A 16401-nucleotide genomic window follows, 5' to 3' on the forward strand; every position below is an offset into this window, starting at 1 on the left:
TCTCCTGCCTAAAGGAATGATCTGCCTTGCAGGATTCTGGTGATTCTGGTGCTGAGAGTGGGTGAGCTGATGGACTCATCACTGATGTCTTTGTTTTATAGGCTATTTATTGAAATAAGACCAAACCGTAGCCCAGTGAATAGCCTGTGAAAGATGCATCACAATAACTTTAACAAGGGGGTGTGACGGGGTGGAGCACTATCTTACCCATTTATAAAATATGTGACCGATCCAGCTGAAGTAGGCTATACTTCAATACTCGTGTTGAGTGAGTTTTTCTCGCTATCATTTTCCGCTTAAACCGGTAGGTTGTTTGTTGATGAACTCTATGCGTATGAATTTCAGTAAATAGACCTGCATTCAAAATTCAGTTAAGTTGTGAAATTATTTGATAGCCCGTTCAATGTTTCTGGACCTCTATGAGCTTCTATTTGCGTAAGTGCCTCTGTCAATGTGTCAGTAGCCTACAGATAGGCTACATTCGCCGAGCGCTTTCTAAAGGCAACACATTTCGCCAGGTCGTGTTGGCGCTCTGTCAGTGCGTCAGTACAGCTAAATTCACGGAGCGCGCTCTAGTGGCAACACATTTCGACGGGTAACAGAATTGTGGGAACACCTGTTCTGTTCTTCTTTCACAGAGGCAGAGCAATGTGTCGGTGAAACACAGGGTGGCGGATCTGTTAAAGTCCGAGTTGGTTTTGTTTAGAAGCAACAGCTCATCCATCTTGTTTGCTAGTGACCGAATGTTTGCCAGGTGAATGGCTGGAAGCAAGGAGTGTGTCCCTTAGTTTCTCCAGCGCCCCTGCCCGCTTCCCGCGTCTGCGTCTCCGGCAGATTCGATGGAGAACTGGAGCACCTCCAACAACAAGGATTTCATTAAGAGTTGCTGGATCAGTAAAAAATGGAGAAAAAATTCCAAAAGAGGTTTGCTTTATGTTTAAGAGTTCCTTTCTTGTAAAAGTTAGGCCTACTGGTGAAATATTGCAGAAAACGTCATAAACACACTAAAACAAACAAAGTAGGCCTACTGGAGAGCGACGTACCGAGGCAGCCATCTTGGATCTTCTCAGATGGACCACTGTTTTTGATGCTGTCTCCTTTAATTCATCGAAATCAATCACATGCAATACATTAATTGTTGATGCTTGGCCTCTATCTTCACTTCTTACATTTATTTGTTACATAAACGTTAAAGTGAGAAAATCTCTGTTTATGGCTCTGGCTTTGAATCAATCTGTGTATGTGAGGCTCTGTGTGTGTGTGTGTGTTTACCCAATTGTAGTATATACGTGTCTCCTATGACACCAAGGCAGATGCACTGCTTCATCTGATGGTTCATGAGTGGCAGTTGGAACTCCCAACTCTTCTCATCTCAGTGCATGGAGGTCTGCAAAACTTTGATCTACAGCCCAAACTCAAACAGGTTTTTGGGAAAGGTTTGATCAAAGCAGCTGTCACTACAGGAGCCTGGATCTTCACTGGAGGCATTAGCACAGGTACCCCCTTCTAATCTATTTCACTCTTGATCTAAAGTTGCCATGGGCTACAATAATATTGGACATTCTTGACATTCTCCTGCAAATGTTTTTGAAACTTTACAATCAAGCACAGTAATTCCATGGTAAGCAAACCATGCAGTTACTAGCAGTTTCGGCACTGGTGCAGGCGCCGAGTCCTGCTGGTAAAGGAAATCAGCATCTCCATATAAAGCTGTCAGCAGATAGAAGCATGAAAGTCTCTAAAATGTCCCGATAGAAGGCTGCATTGACTCTGGACTTAATAAAACACAGTTAACCAACAGCAGATGACATGGCACCCTAAATCCTCACTGAACGTGGAAAATTCAAACTGGACTTATAACGGTGAAGTGTTCCTTTATTCATATTCATCATCATCATCATCAACCGTTTTTTATTCAGGGAAAATTGACTGAGCATCAAGCTCTTTTACAGCAATGCCCTGAGTCACAAAACATATAACAACAATAATCAAAATAATAAAACAAGAATAAGAAAAATAATACATAAACAATTTATAAAGCAATAATAATAAAAACAGAGAGAAGAGAAGAGGGAAAAGTATGTATAAATAATAATAATAATAATAATAATAATAAAATAAAAGGTCTAAATATTAGTCAAAGCAAGAACATTTTACAACAGCCATATCATCAATCATACCTTTGAATTGGTCTAGTGACACAAACCTATCTAATTTGAATAATTCTTGGAATTTGTTCCATTTATTAGATGCAAAAAATGTAAAAGCTAATTTACCAAATTCTGATTTAATTTGAGGAGTTTGAAGAGATATAAAACCCTGTGAACGTGTATTGTGGCAGATTGATTTCATATTCAGAAGAGAAGTTAGGTAAGGAGGCAACTTTCCCAGTAATGCCTTATAAACAAAAAGGAGGCAGTGCCTTTCCCTCCTATCATAAAGGGAAGTCCATCCTACATTTTCATATAGTGTGCAGTGATGAGTTCTAAACCCATCTCCAGTTATAAAACGTAGTGAACTGTGGTAAACTGCATCAAGTAATTTCAGAGTGGAAGGAGCTGCATGCATATACACAATGTCACCATAGTCTAGGACTGACAGTATGGTTGCTTGAATGATGGTCATTCTGCTTTCTAAAGAGAAACAGGACCTAATCCTGTAAAGTGCACCTAATTTAATTTTTACTTTTTTTGTAAGATCAAGCACATGAGTTTTAAATGAAAGTTTATTGTCTAGCCATATGCCAAGATATTTATATTGAGAAACTTGCTCAATTTTTGTCCCATTTAAGGAACTAATGTTATAGGCATCAAGGTCACACTTTCTAGATCTAGTAAAGATATTAAATATAAGATATTAAATATTAAACTATGTTATTCCCTTAACGAAGACGAGTTGATACATAGGCTACCTCTCACGGTTCAATGCGTGCACTCACTGGCTCTGGTGTGCGGTGCTACTTTGATAGCACTTAGCTAGCCCAGTTCATTCATTAGGATCCAAACAGAGATGAATTTAGAAATGTCCAAACATCTCCATGTTTTCCCTATTAATATTGTGTGGCGGAATAACAATTGGGAGCACTTCGACTTGGCGCAGTAATATCCTCACTCCAAAGTGAAACTGAAAGTGCAAGAGTGATGATATTACTGTGCCGAGTCGAAGTGCTCCCAATTGTTATTCCGCCACACAATATAGTTTTATTTTGTCTCACCATACTTGGTCGTGTGACGACTCGTGTTACTGTATTTAATAGAGAAAACATGGAGATGTTTGTTTGTTTCTAAATTCATCTCTGTTTGGATCCTAATGAAAGAACTGGGCTAGCTAAGTGCTATCAAAGTAGCGCCGCGCGCCAGAGCCAGTGAGTGCACGCATTAAAACGTGAGAGGTATGTGTCAACTCGTCTTAGTTAAAGGAATAACATAGCTTAATATGAAAAAACGGTGTTCCTTTAAAAATATTGGATTCTGTGCCTCTCCGCTCTTCCTCCAGACTCCAGGACCTTGATTGTACCGATATCCAAATGAAACACAAAATTATTGTTTTGTTGTTTGGTCTGTCTCTCCTTAGCCCAGGTGATCCAGGTGTGGCTTGACACAAAGAGTGTCACTCATAGCCCATTTCCTGGACAATGTTAGCCTGGGTGTTCCCATCCTGGCTTGCGCGGTAATTTCAGGTGTTAGCCAGGCTAGGACAATGTATGTGGTGGCTCTTGATTCAGAGTCCAGCCTAGTGAAATTCCCTGAAGTTGCTTGAAAATTCTCTGGATGCTGCTGTCATCATTGTTGCTTGCCCTCCTTGTGGTCTTGCAGTCTCTCCTATGATTGTGGCTGGACCAGACTAAGAGATGAGGAAATCAATTTAGAAAGGCTCAGGAAATCAAATTTTCTGTATTATAACATCTTCATTCTAATATTTTGTGAAACTGATTTTAGATTTTCATGAGATTTCAGCCATAACACTAAAACAAAAAATGATTTGAAATATTTCAATCTATATGTGATGAATCTAAATAGTGTATTCACTTCAAGCTCCTTAGCCACTATGCTACCACGGAAGGAAAAGGCACACAGCCGTTTCTGAAACTGTATTAACAGTGTTATTGATCCCAAAAGTTTAACACTTGTTGTCTTTTCAAAATAGACTTTGATGTTGCTTTTAATTATGTCTCTGAATCATTAAGAGTTAAGTATTCACAGAGAAAAAATCTCCAAGTGAAAAATGGCAGAGGAAGAATATAACAAGAGCCATGTAAATGTTACAATCTTATCATATCAAAATATATTGGTACCTTTAAAATGGAATGGACATGTTTTTGCAGGTGTGATGCGCCATGTGGGAGATGCACTGAAAGAACACTCCTCTAAATCTAGAGGGAAAGTGTGCGCCATTGGAATTGCTCCCTGGGGAATTGTGGAAAATAAGGAGGATCTCATTGGTCGAGATGTGAGTCTGCTACTGTATATATATGTGTGTTAATTTTTTTAAAAAGGTGGGTTCCAAACACTAACATACTCTAGGATTTTAAAGACTTTAAGATTTATTTTAGGTTGTGCAGTAGTAAAGAGGAATGATATGATATAATGATAAAACTGAGATATGGATCCATTATTGCTTGTTAGTAGCATTCTGTTAATCTCTATGACTGTTTTACAGTCCTACTGTATAATAACAGCACATAAGCCAGCATTGCCTTCCAAGCACTGACGAAAGCTGAGGGAAGGTAAAACAAAACGAATCAATCTCTTTAATAGAGGATGTGTGTATCCTCATGCTTACAGCCAATTAACAGCCATGGCGATATCTGCTACCAATGCCACTCTCACTTGTGCCATATTAATGTTCATGACTGGTGTCAGGTCATGGTTATGATAGTGTCATATCAGTCGTATGCACCACCCATCAAATTAAGTGTTACCAACAAGTGTTTAAGGCTTAGCCATGGATTAGAAAAATGCAGACTGAACACCATTCGGGCTTTTTATTTTTGTTGTAGTACATCTATGTTTATAATGCACAATTCCACAAATATTATCATCTCTGGTCTTTTTTGGGTTTGTGTAGGTAACTCGGCCATACCAAACAATGTCAAACACACTGAGTAAGCTCTCCGTTTTAAACAACAGCCACTCACATTTTATCCTGGTGGATAATGGAACTCATGGTAAATATGGTGCAGAAGTACGAGTACGCAGACAACTGGAGAAACATATATCGCTTCAGAAGATCAACACACGTAAGTGTAACTTGTAAAGGGCCGTTCACACCAAGAATGATCACTGTAACGATAACGATAAACAAATATCGCTCTTGTTAATATGAATGACGTTTTCACATAAACATGAAGAACGAGATCGTAGGGGATCACTTTCAGAGCGATTTTGAGAACGACAAAAAGCTAATAGCCAATCAGAACCCATCACATTTTGAGCCATCACATTCCTTGATATAGGCCTAGGGAGAGACTTTGTTTATCGTTGGTCATTGTGCTTTTATCGTTATGGCTATACGTTATTGTGTGAATGACCCTTAACCCCTCAATAAGTGCCTGCTGACATATTAGGCTATGTAACAATGTCTTCATTTCTGATAAGACAAGAGGCATTCCATGAGAGCATCCCATCTCTTTACTGCTAGTAGGCTAATCACACCACGATTGTTAAACAGTTGTGATCAAAAGTTTTGGTAGTAACATTCATGTTGTTGCTTCAGTACTTTTTTAAATTATTATTTTGTGTTTGTTTCTTCACGTGTCCTTAGGAACAATGACAAGCATTTCAGCAGCAGTCTTGGGGGTAATCAACACAAGAAAGCACAATAACAAATTAAATTAGCTGGACATTTGTGGCAGGGCCAAAATACAGTGGAAATGATGTTTCTGTGATAATGTTAACCTTTACAAATGTGCAAGTGTAAAAAGAGAAAACAGCGAAAAAATAGCCAAACCTGCATAGTTTCTCTCTCTAAAAAAAAACATGGCACTGTATAAAACAGGCCACCCATGGATGAAGGGGCAGAATGCATACGCATGTGTTTTTGGGATGGTCAAGGGGAAAGTGATAGTATTGCACAAAAAACAGAAGTGTTAGTAGTGATTGATTAGGATACATGTCTTATGTATGTCCCTTTTCAAATTCAAATTCAAATTGCGGTTAAATGCTAGCCTGGCTAACTCCAGACCTCATCTTGATTGAGATTAGGTCTGGGAACATTTTCTCATATTGGAGAGAGGTTTATGAATGCCCAGAGCCATTTTTGGGGCACTACGATTAAATGCGTCTGTACGTAGCTCATATAGCCAATTGTATCAATTATACCAGATGATGTAGAGTGTTTTACTTCAAATAACATTTGATAAATGAGCCTTTCATTTTTCAGTAGTGATAAGTGTGTAGATTTGAACAAAGGTGGTTTGGTTCTTAACCAAAATACAAGCTTTGGTGTGTCGCATAGATATTGTCATCGGCTCATCTTTTTATTGTTTGTAATGTTGATTAATTCCATGGTTGAATTATACTGTTCACTATGGACACTGCAAATTGCGTTAGAGGGTGGTGATGAACACTGTTTTATGTAATTAAATTATTTCTATGCAGGACAAATTGGTTGCAGCTGAACCCAGCTGAACCTTGTTAATTTTGACAGCTAGAAAAGTGTCACCAAGAGAGCTGGGAAACTATGGTCATTTAAGTGCAACAGACTAACTACAATACATTACAGTAATTGCAAAACCATATGACACTGCTATTTGCCCTTTGCCCTTTGGTTGTTGCACTTCTCAAAGAGAAAGTAATTCTCTCCACATAGCCTATGGCTATCTTAAGCTATCAAATGTGTCATCATAACAGGCTACATTACAGCAAGTCGGCTACAAATATGCAGGGAAAGTCCAAGATATTCAATGAGTTGATCATTGGTAAATGGCATGCTTTGCGTGGAAATAAGCATATGCCTGTCACACGCCTGTTTTATGTCGTACGCACATTTCCTAAATGAGGGCCAATGCAAGACAGTTTTTTTTTTTTTAAAAGTCGGAAGGCAATCCAGGAATGGTTAGAAAAATAATGATAATAATAATAAAAAACTGTGTGCACAACTGCACATAAACAGATAGAGCTCAACCATATAGCTAATCTAGAGAGACAGGTGATACAATCCAGAGATTAATTCAACAAGGTAAAAGCACAAATTCATGGGGCAAGAGATATAATTTGAAACAATGAATGCATGTTTAAACTAGAAAAGCACTGAGAGAGTGCAGACCTCCACCTTCATTGTTCTTCCTAGGTTGTCATGCATTTGAACCTAAACTATTCAGAACGCCACCACGTGGCCATGCCATGCCATTACACCACTAAGCTAAATACATAAACGCCCCTGGAATCCCAACGGTGTGAAGGATCACTCCCAATTTAATCGTTTCTTCTTTGGGCCATGTCCGACCTTCCCTGAAAATTTCATCGAAATCCATCCATTACTTTTTGAGTTATCTTGCTAACAAACAGACAGACAAACAGACAGACAGACAGACAGACAGACAGACATACAGACAAACGCCGGTCCCCAATGAAAACGTATACCTCCTTGGCGGAGGTAAAAGATCATAATGAGATGTTTTGTTTGTTGTTTCTTTTCTCATGTCCGTGCAAAGGTCTGGGGCAAGGAGTGCCTCTGGTGTGCCTGATCCTGGAGGGCGGTCCTAATGTGATCTCCACTGTGTGCGAGAGACTGCGCGAGGAGCCTCCTGTACCTGTGGTGGTGTGTGATGGCAGTGGCAGAGCATCTGACATCATCTCATTTGCTCACAAATACTCAGAGGACAATGGGTAAAAACATTGCTTTAGCATTGTCTCATGACATAACACTTTGCCCAGATATGCATGGTGTAGCCTGTGTTACTGCAAAGACGTGAGTTGCGTCCAAAATTGATGAAGCCAGAATTTTCATGAAACTATATTTCATGGTACATTTTAAGATTTCCCCAATGTTTTACTGAAAGTCTAATCTACAACATTTATTCACATACTTGCCTATAATATGCACACCCAACTATGTACAAATAACTATGTAAACCCAGGAAAAAGGAACATAGAAACATGGAGGAGCAGACATCACAGGTGTGCCACAATGTATGGAAAAATCAGAGCACTTATCTTATTGGTAGATGACATTGGTATTGGAGGATTGCAAAGAAACTTAAGCGTAGACAAAGTGTTTTACTGGCAGTAGCGCTCTCAATTTTGAGTAATGGATTTATGCCACTGAATTTAATGAATATTTTTTCATCCAAGCTATTGGTCATTGACAATGTGGAATTCAGTGAACTTAGCATGATATTACTGAACATGTTCTATGATCTGCATCCATTATTTCTCTGTCTGACTGGTTTTGCTTGTGGCAAACATTTGAGAGAGACTGCAGTGCACCAGAAAGAGATTTAAGTCCTCTTTTAAATTAACTGACAATGTGAATACAAAATGAGTCCTTTTTGTTTTGGTCCAGGTTCTGGTTGACTTTTAGTGGACCAAGGTTGTTAAATCGAATATTTTTGTGTTGACTTGATATGAAATTGCCCGAAAGCGATTTTATTGTTTTGAGCATCAGACTTTAATTTCTTGCTAATGAGTTGAATTGACTTCTCATATTGTGCTTTGTTTAAAGATTTTTTTTCCCTATGGAAAGTCAAATCACTCACTATCTCTTTTCTCCATTACTCTTTCAGTTCATGCATTAATATATTTTTAATGTCACCATTTCTTTAATTTTGCATTTTTTTCTTGAATATCGCATTTTAATGTTTTCACTTTGCATGTAGTGCTGTTTTCAAAAATATCAATCTTGTATCTGTCTTTTCTTCTGTGCCCCAGGATGGTTAGTGAGAGTGTGAGGGACCAACTGCTGGTTACCATACAGAAAACATTCAATTACACCCGCAGTCAAGCCCAGCAGATGTATGTCATGGTGATGGACTGCATGAAGAGACGAGAACTGGTGAGGCAATAGATTTCGTTTTCTTTAAAGGTATCCATATCCAATGCATTTTTAAATGTATTGCTACTGGTCTACTGCCACAGTTTTGGAGTATTGAATTTCACACAACTGAAATACTGCTCATGGCTTGCATCCTTCCCCCTGGACACAATACATGATTTGTGTACAAACCAGCAAAGATAATCTGCAAGGGCCATGTCAGCTGATAAGGTAATATTACATGATTACCAAAAAATGTTCCACAATTGCCATAATGCAATTTGTGATTCTCCTTAAGTAGGAAGAAAGTTTTAATAGTTTCCTTGTGTTATCTCTGGGGTTCTTCAAGGTATGACCTGAACAAAGAATGTTATTGTTATATTATAAAACAAATCCACGGGTATTTGTGAAAATCCATTGTTCCTCATTGCACCACCCACAAGAGGCCAAGTGACACAACATTTCTCTTGACAAAACAAGTCCACGGTCCCTGTACCAAGTTTGGATTTGATACATCAAATTGTTGAAATACTGTATGAGCCCCCTTCCCCTTGCCCGAGCCATTGAGTGCATGCACTGAGATGCGAGAGGTACGTATGTATCAACTCGTCTTAGTTAAGGGAATAGCATAGTCTAATATGAAAATAGTGTTCCTTTAAAGCACTATTCTTTTCAGGTGCTTGTTGACAGCAATATCAACAAACAGGACACGGGTCTGCCCACTGTAAGACAAAAATGAACCTATCCGAAGTAACTGTGCCAAATTTTGCGAAGAATGGGCAGAATATGTAGCTATAATTTCTTACGTCTTTACAATAGCAAACAAGCTACCTTAAGGTAATATTTTAAACAATGTTTTCATCCTCGTTGAGCTCAATGCAACTCAAACCAGCTAATAGACTAACTGAGAAAAAAAAACACCATACCAATCTCCAGGTTTGGTGAAGGGTATGTGATGATGTGGCGCTATTTCAATCTCAAAGGCCAAGGGAACTTCATTAGGATGCATATCCTGTATCCATGAAATACCTGGCCTTTAAAAATAAAAATCTGCCTGCCTCTATGGGAATTTAACATAGGGGTGTACTCACATATGCCCCCTGCATTTTAAGGAAGAATTCTTTATTTATGATATATTTTCATTCACAAAGAAAATAGGTGTCCTTATTGTTAAATTAAGGCATTAAGATCAATTTCTTAGAGGATTTTTTTTTATTCTTCTTTAAGTCAACTTTAGCATGGATGCATACTGTATGTATACTGTATTTCTAAAACGGATAGTTCCGGTCCTTGATTATGATTGGCTGAATCGCGTTCGATGCCGTTGTCTATAGGATATTTATTTTCTATTTCCAGATTACAGTGTTCCGCATGGGTTCAGAAGGTCAACAGGACATCGAGATGGCCATACTTACTGCACTGTTAAAAGGTAATTTAATAAATAAAATCCAACTACAGATGTTAAAAATGCCAAAATCCTGTTTACAGTCAGCATGATTAGTAACCAGTCTTGACTGTTCCAGTGAATGTTGTGATGTCCTTAGCCTCTGACACGTTTGGAACAAGATTATGAGACACCTGTCGGGCCCCTCTATGCCTCTGTTGGACTGCTGCATTTAGTCCAAGATCTAAACAATAACTTTGTAATGGAACGAGGTCGTTACACAGGGCAGACAGGCAAACAATAAATCTGTAGTCTAGGAACAGTTTGAGGTCATTACACTAAGACTGTGTGTACTCTTGGCTGATACAGTAAGGGATTGTTGCACCCCACTTTGTGAGGAAAGGGATGGAAGGGATGAAAGTGGCCTCAAGGGACAGGGCCTCGAGTATAATCCATTGAGCTGGTTTGCTGAGGCTGGCGGGTGTCTGCTCAGACCGCTGAGGTGGCTGGTGAGCTCATAGAGGTCCCTCATGAGAGGAGTGGACCTCTCCCAGGTTCTTTCCACTATTCTTTAAGTTAGAAATTGTGGGAAAACTCCACTTTGAGAATTCAGTCTATAACTACAATAAGGAAAATATTTGAAAAGAAAGTGTAAAAACTAAACCTAAAAAACAGCTAATTCTCTGATGTGTCCTTCAACAAAATCCCTTGGTATGATGATATGTTCATTTAAATCATCTACATTTTGTTTGTTTAACTAATCTTTAGGGACTAATGCCTCTGCTTCCGATCAGCTAAGCCTGGCTCTGGCCTGGAACAGAGTTGATATTGCCCGCAGTCAGATTTTTATCCATGGCCACAACTTGCCTGTAAGTATAACGCACGCACGCGTGCACGTACACACACGCACGTACACACACGCACGTACACACACGCACACACACACACACACACACACACACACACAGATTTACGAAGGAAAGTCGAGATCTCATATCACATAATCACTATATGGACTTTCCTTCCAGCGGACCTGGTAAAGACAGAGTTGGCAAGTGGGATGAAGTTTGGGACTCTTGACACCCCAACATTAAAGTGTAACTCTGAAGTAAAAACAGCCTATATGGTCTATTTACAGAAGCTAAGAAGTTCAAACATTTGATTGAGAGCAAGTTTTTTGCATCAACACTGAATGGGCTTATAGTCAGGCAGTCATGGGGTCAGACCTGGTTTTGTCGGTTAAAGTTTTTTTTTTTGCAGAATCTAGTAGACTATGGGTACCTCTTTAAGGTTCAAGAGGGTGCCCGGTGATATCCCTTGGCCAATTTCGTATATTAAGCCTTTCTTGTCCAATGTTTTGAATATAAGGCGGATATACTACTACTAGGTGAATAGGGTAAACAAATTAACAAGCAGATATCACTATGAAACTTCACCAGTTGATTACTTAGATCTATATGAAAAATAAATGTATGACAAGTTTTCTGAAATTGAATGTTTGAATATGCAAATTAAGTATAATGTAATTAAATATGCGCTGATTTGCATAAACATAGTTAAAATCTGAACATTGGATAAAGGCAGTTTCAATTTTTTTCTTAAAAAAAAAAGTATTTAGTAAGTAGTAAAAAGTGTTTTAGAGAGGTAATTATGGATATCTCATTTAGATATTCAGTAAATCAGAAAATACTATAATACCAGCCTTTGAAAAAATCAATTTTCGCCATGTTTTTTGGAATAAAATGTCATGTAAATCAGGCTAAGAATAATATATCAACAAACCCCTCTGCAAAAACCTTCTAAACATGGTTAGGTATATGACTGAAAAGTTTGGTGTATGTAGATGCTTGTGAAGTGGAGATTTTGTTCTCGGAGTGAGAGAGGAAACTCATCCAAATCCGCCTTATATTCAATACATTGGACAAGAAAGGCTTAATATACAAAATTGCCCAAGGGATATCACCGGGCACCCTCTTAAATCTTAAAGAGGTACACCTACTCTACTAGATTCTGCAAAAAAAACCTTTAACCGACAAAACCAGGTTCACCTAAATTATGGCATTTGGCTGCCGGACTATTATAGTCAGCGTTAAAGGGGCCAGCTAGCAGGTCAAAAAACAAACGCTATTTTATACTACTGAATGCTCAAAATATAATTTGTGTGGTAGTGTGGTGAGGGTCTCTACAAACGAACTGACATATTGTAGACTTTGAAAGTTTACAGAGAGGTTATAACAAGACCTGTATCTGAAGGAAGCAAATATCCTGGCTGTACAGCACTGCAAGATCCAATGTGTCCGCTGATTTGACCGAAACACAAAGCCAGGATATTCCTTCCCCAAAGAGAGAGGCCACTTTGGCAAATTATTGTAACAAGCACTTCTTATTACATGTGTACTAATGATCTGTAGGTACACAAAAAATACATTATGTATGGATTGCTTAAGTATGTAAAAAGTATAAAAGTGTACGGTAACACTTTAGTTTGGGGTGTCGCTGTTACAGTGTACCTACCTAATTAGGTACAGTGGTACAACCTGTGTAGCAACATGTACTGTACTATCAGGTACTACCATTGTACTTGCATTATGTATTTGTGGGTACCTACATATAGTTGTTACATTGTAATACATTTTTCATCAGAAGCAAAGGGCTGACCTGAGACCTGCTGGATGGGGTAAATCTGGTCATGAAAGATTTGATATACAAACCATTCTTAGCTCCAGTCAAGGGGTCATTGTCCTCAGTGTACATGTAACAGCTGTGCTGCTACAACCTTGTTACGGGTTTATGTCACTGTATAAAAGAGTAATAAGTGTGTACCAACACAGTTGATAAATGTAACAGCTGTACTGCTTCACCTTTGTTACTCTTTGATACTGTGGAATAAACCTGTTAAATGTACCAGTTAATTATTTGCATGCACATATGACATGTATGTTGTGTCTTTGATGTCTTGGAACATGTCTGCCATTACCCTATGTAGCACATGTATCAACTGTGTTGGTACACACTTATTACTCTTTGATACAGTGACATAAACTCGTAACAAGGTTGTAGCAGCACAACTGTTACATGCACACTGAAGACAATGACCTCTTGACTGGAGCTAAGAATGGTTTGTATATCAGATATTTCATGACCAGATTTACCCCATACAACAGGTCTCAGGTCAGCCCTTTGCCTCTGATGAAAAATGTAGGCAAATTGGCAAAGTTTTGTAAAACACTCAGTATTACAATGTAACAACTATATGTAGGTACCCACAAATACATGAGGCAAGTACAATGGTAGTACCTGATAGTACATGTTGTTACACAGGTTGTACCACTGTACCTAATTAGGTAGGTACACTGTAACAACGACACCCCAAACTAAAGTGTTACCAAGTGTACATATGCATAGGTTGTTACACTGTCTCTCATTATGTAGATACACTGGTACAAGGACCCCTTAAAATCATGCAATTATTTGCATTTCCCTTCATTTTATCTGTATTACTGATAAATAATTTACCGTAGTTATTAATGCAGAAATTACAATGTGCTGGTTCATAAAACAGTTTGAACCCTGCTAAAGTCCTGATAGGATAACTTTTATACGTTTTAAATTCATCATTGCGTGCAAATGAGTGCTAAATGAGCATGTCTGCATTTCCTATTTGTGAAGCCAGGGGGTGCCCTTACCAGCACAATCACACAGCTTGAAAAAGCAAAGAGTCCAGCAGCTGTGCGTGCCAACAGAGGCAAGGCAGCACGTGGAAAGAAGACCAAGGCAGGCAAGGCTAAGCCAGAACCTCCAGAAGAGACTGATCCACGCAAACTGGAGCTGCTCAACTGGGTACACATAAATGTCATTTTTTGCCAACATTATAGAATTATATTACATTTTTTTAAATTAAGGCATTAAGGTGAATTTCCAAAATATATTTTTTTCATTCCTCTTTTTAGTCATGGGTGTATTCACTTATGCTGAGCACTGAATTGTGTGTCTGTATATGGGTTCTTTAGGTAAACTCTCTGGAGCAAGCCATGATGGATGCATTGGTGTTTGACAGAGTGGATTTTGTTAAACTGCTTATCGAGAATGGAGTGAACATCCATCACTTTCTTACTATACCACGTCTGGAGGAACTCTATAATACGGTGATGCACCCATCTCATTCTATCTTATTCTGTCTCATTATCTCATTCCTCCTGCTATGCTATGATAACATGTAAATCTCATCAGTTTGGGATTTCTGGCTGATTATATTTCAGATTGGCTTGGAATGCATTATTTTTGTATATGAAATCAGTGTGTAGTACTTAAGTGTCAAACTACTACACAGATCATGTAATCATGTAGAAGTTATATGACACATAGTTTACTGCTTTAATTTCTGTCTTTGCTTGATGTCATTATTCATTAATTAATATAAAAATATTTTACCTTAATTTCAAACCTTCAAGTTTTCAAACCATACACAAGTAAACATAAACAAAAAAGTATGGTAACATATACATTTGGTGTTTATAGCCAAAATAGGTCATGAGATTCCACACATTTACAAGAGAACACCAATCATTCAGGAGAAACTTGGTGTGTGTGTTTGCATGTGACAGGGACAGAAGCACAGCTAGTCCAGCTCTCCAGTGTTATGCATTTTCTGTCATGTAGGTCCTCAGACATGTTTTTAACATCAAAAGACACACCGCATGAACAGCAAACTCAAATTATTGAAGTTTTGAAGCTGAGGTATAGCTCTAAACCTCATCTTGATGAATAGGTAGGTTGGCAGATAGATGGCTTCATTGATGCTTCATCTCTTTCATTTTTTAGAGACTTGGGCCTCCCAACACCTTGCATTTTGTGGTCAGAGATGTGAAAAAGGTAATTATACTTTTTTTCAATTGTTTTGATTAGGGCTGTCAAATTAACTGATTCATTTCTATTAATTAATTTTAGGAAAATTAACTGATTAAAAAAGTAACGCAGATTAATCGATTGTGACCTTTAACCTCTAAGGCAGGCCTATTCAACTAGCGGCCCGCGGGCCAGATGTGGCCCGCTTCAAATTTCCTGTGGCCCGCGTGTCTCGTCATGAGAATGAACTCGCTTTGACGGGTGTGCATAGATCATATGATTGGCGAGTAGCGCACTGTCGGCCCGCCCCTATTGGCCAGACTAATTCTTCACAGCACATCACTACACAAACGGACATTTCCAAATGTGTGACTAGTTTTAAATGTTATCATTAAATGTTGATTAAATTACGATTTCTTACCGCCAAAGATTCTAAACCTCGAGTGTGCGCAAATCAAAAATGTTACAATCATACCCGGTCTCCGTTCCTCCGAGCCCTCGGGAAAGTTAGTGAAGGAGCTGTGGTTTGTAGAGAATTGCCTCTTGACTTTATATTCCTTCTTTACAGCGATGGATTCGTTGCACAATAAACATGAAAGTCTCGTACTTGTTGCAGAGGGTAGAATGAACGATTCTCGTTGTCAATTAGACATTTCTTTAGACAGAGCCATCTTCACTCAACTCGTGGGAATGTTATTGTTTATGATTTGCGCAGGCTCGAAGTTTAGAATCTTTGGCGGTAAGAAATCGTGAAATAGATAAACAGAGGCAGAGCTGGCATTACTTTCTCTTTAAATTCAATGCTAAGTATATTTGAGAGATTGGCGCTGTAGGCTGTGTGTGCTTGAAACACTTATGAGCCTAATTATCTTGAAGTAGGCTAGTTAAATCAACACTGCAATTTTTCCCACTGATGCATGATATGGCAGCTATCAGACATCAGGTATGAAATACTATGGTTAGCCGGGTGTTTTCAAATACTTCTATAGTTTGTGTCGCAGCCTATCACCTGTCTGAGAAGATTTTTTTATGGATATGGATAATAGGCTATGTTCTTAGTTTCTATGCCAGTGTATAAAATTCAATTGAATTGAACTGAATTTTACTCTGATTTTATCAAATATTGTTGGATACAATTATTTAGCGGCGTCTTATTTTATGCGGCCCCTGAAAACCCAGTGATTTTTCCATCCGGCCCT

At 38.5% G+C, this 16401-nt stretch overlaps 1 protein-coding gene across 1 annotated transcript in view; it reads left to right on the forward strand.

The window, feature by feature from the left end:
- The window catches only part of LOC134095330 (transient receptor potential cation channel subfamily M member 1-like), a 41624-nt gene that overhangs the window by 6387 nt on the left and 18836 nt on the right, over positions 1-16401 (forward strand). Inside the window, exons 4-13 of the mRNA XM_062548781.1 lie at positions 1283-1496; positions 4325-4449; positions 5068-5239; positions 7655-7829; positions 8871-8994; positions 10330-10402; positions 11126-11226; positions 14027-14197; positions 14368-14502; positions 15179-15229. Of these exons, the coding sequence (XP_062404765.1) occupies positions 1283-1496; positions 4325-4449; positions 5068-5239; positions 7655-7829; positions 8871-8994; positions 10330-10402; positions 11126-11226; positions 14027-14197; positions 14368-14502; positions 15179-15229 (1341 nt within the window). The remainder of the gene's footprint in view (positions 1-1282; positions 1497-4324; positions 4450-5067; positions 5240-7654; positions 7830-8870; positions 8995-10329; positions 10403-11125; positions 11227-14026; positions 14198-14367; positions 14503-15178; positions 15230-16401) is intronic.

This window comes from Sardina pilchardus, chromosome 11 (assembly GCF_963854185.1).
Source record: "Sardina pilchardus chromosome 11, fSarPil1.1, whole genome shotgun sequence".
NCBI classification, from domain to species: Eukaryota; Metazoa; Chordata; class Actinopteri; order Clupeiformes; family Clupeidae; genus Sardina; species Sardina pilchardus.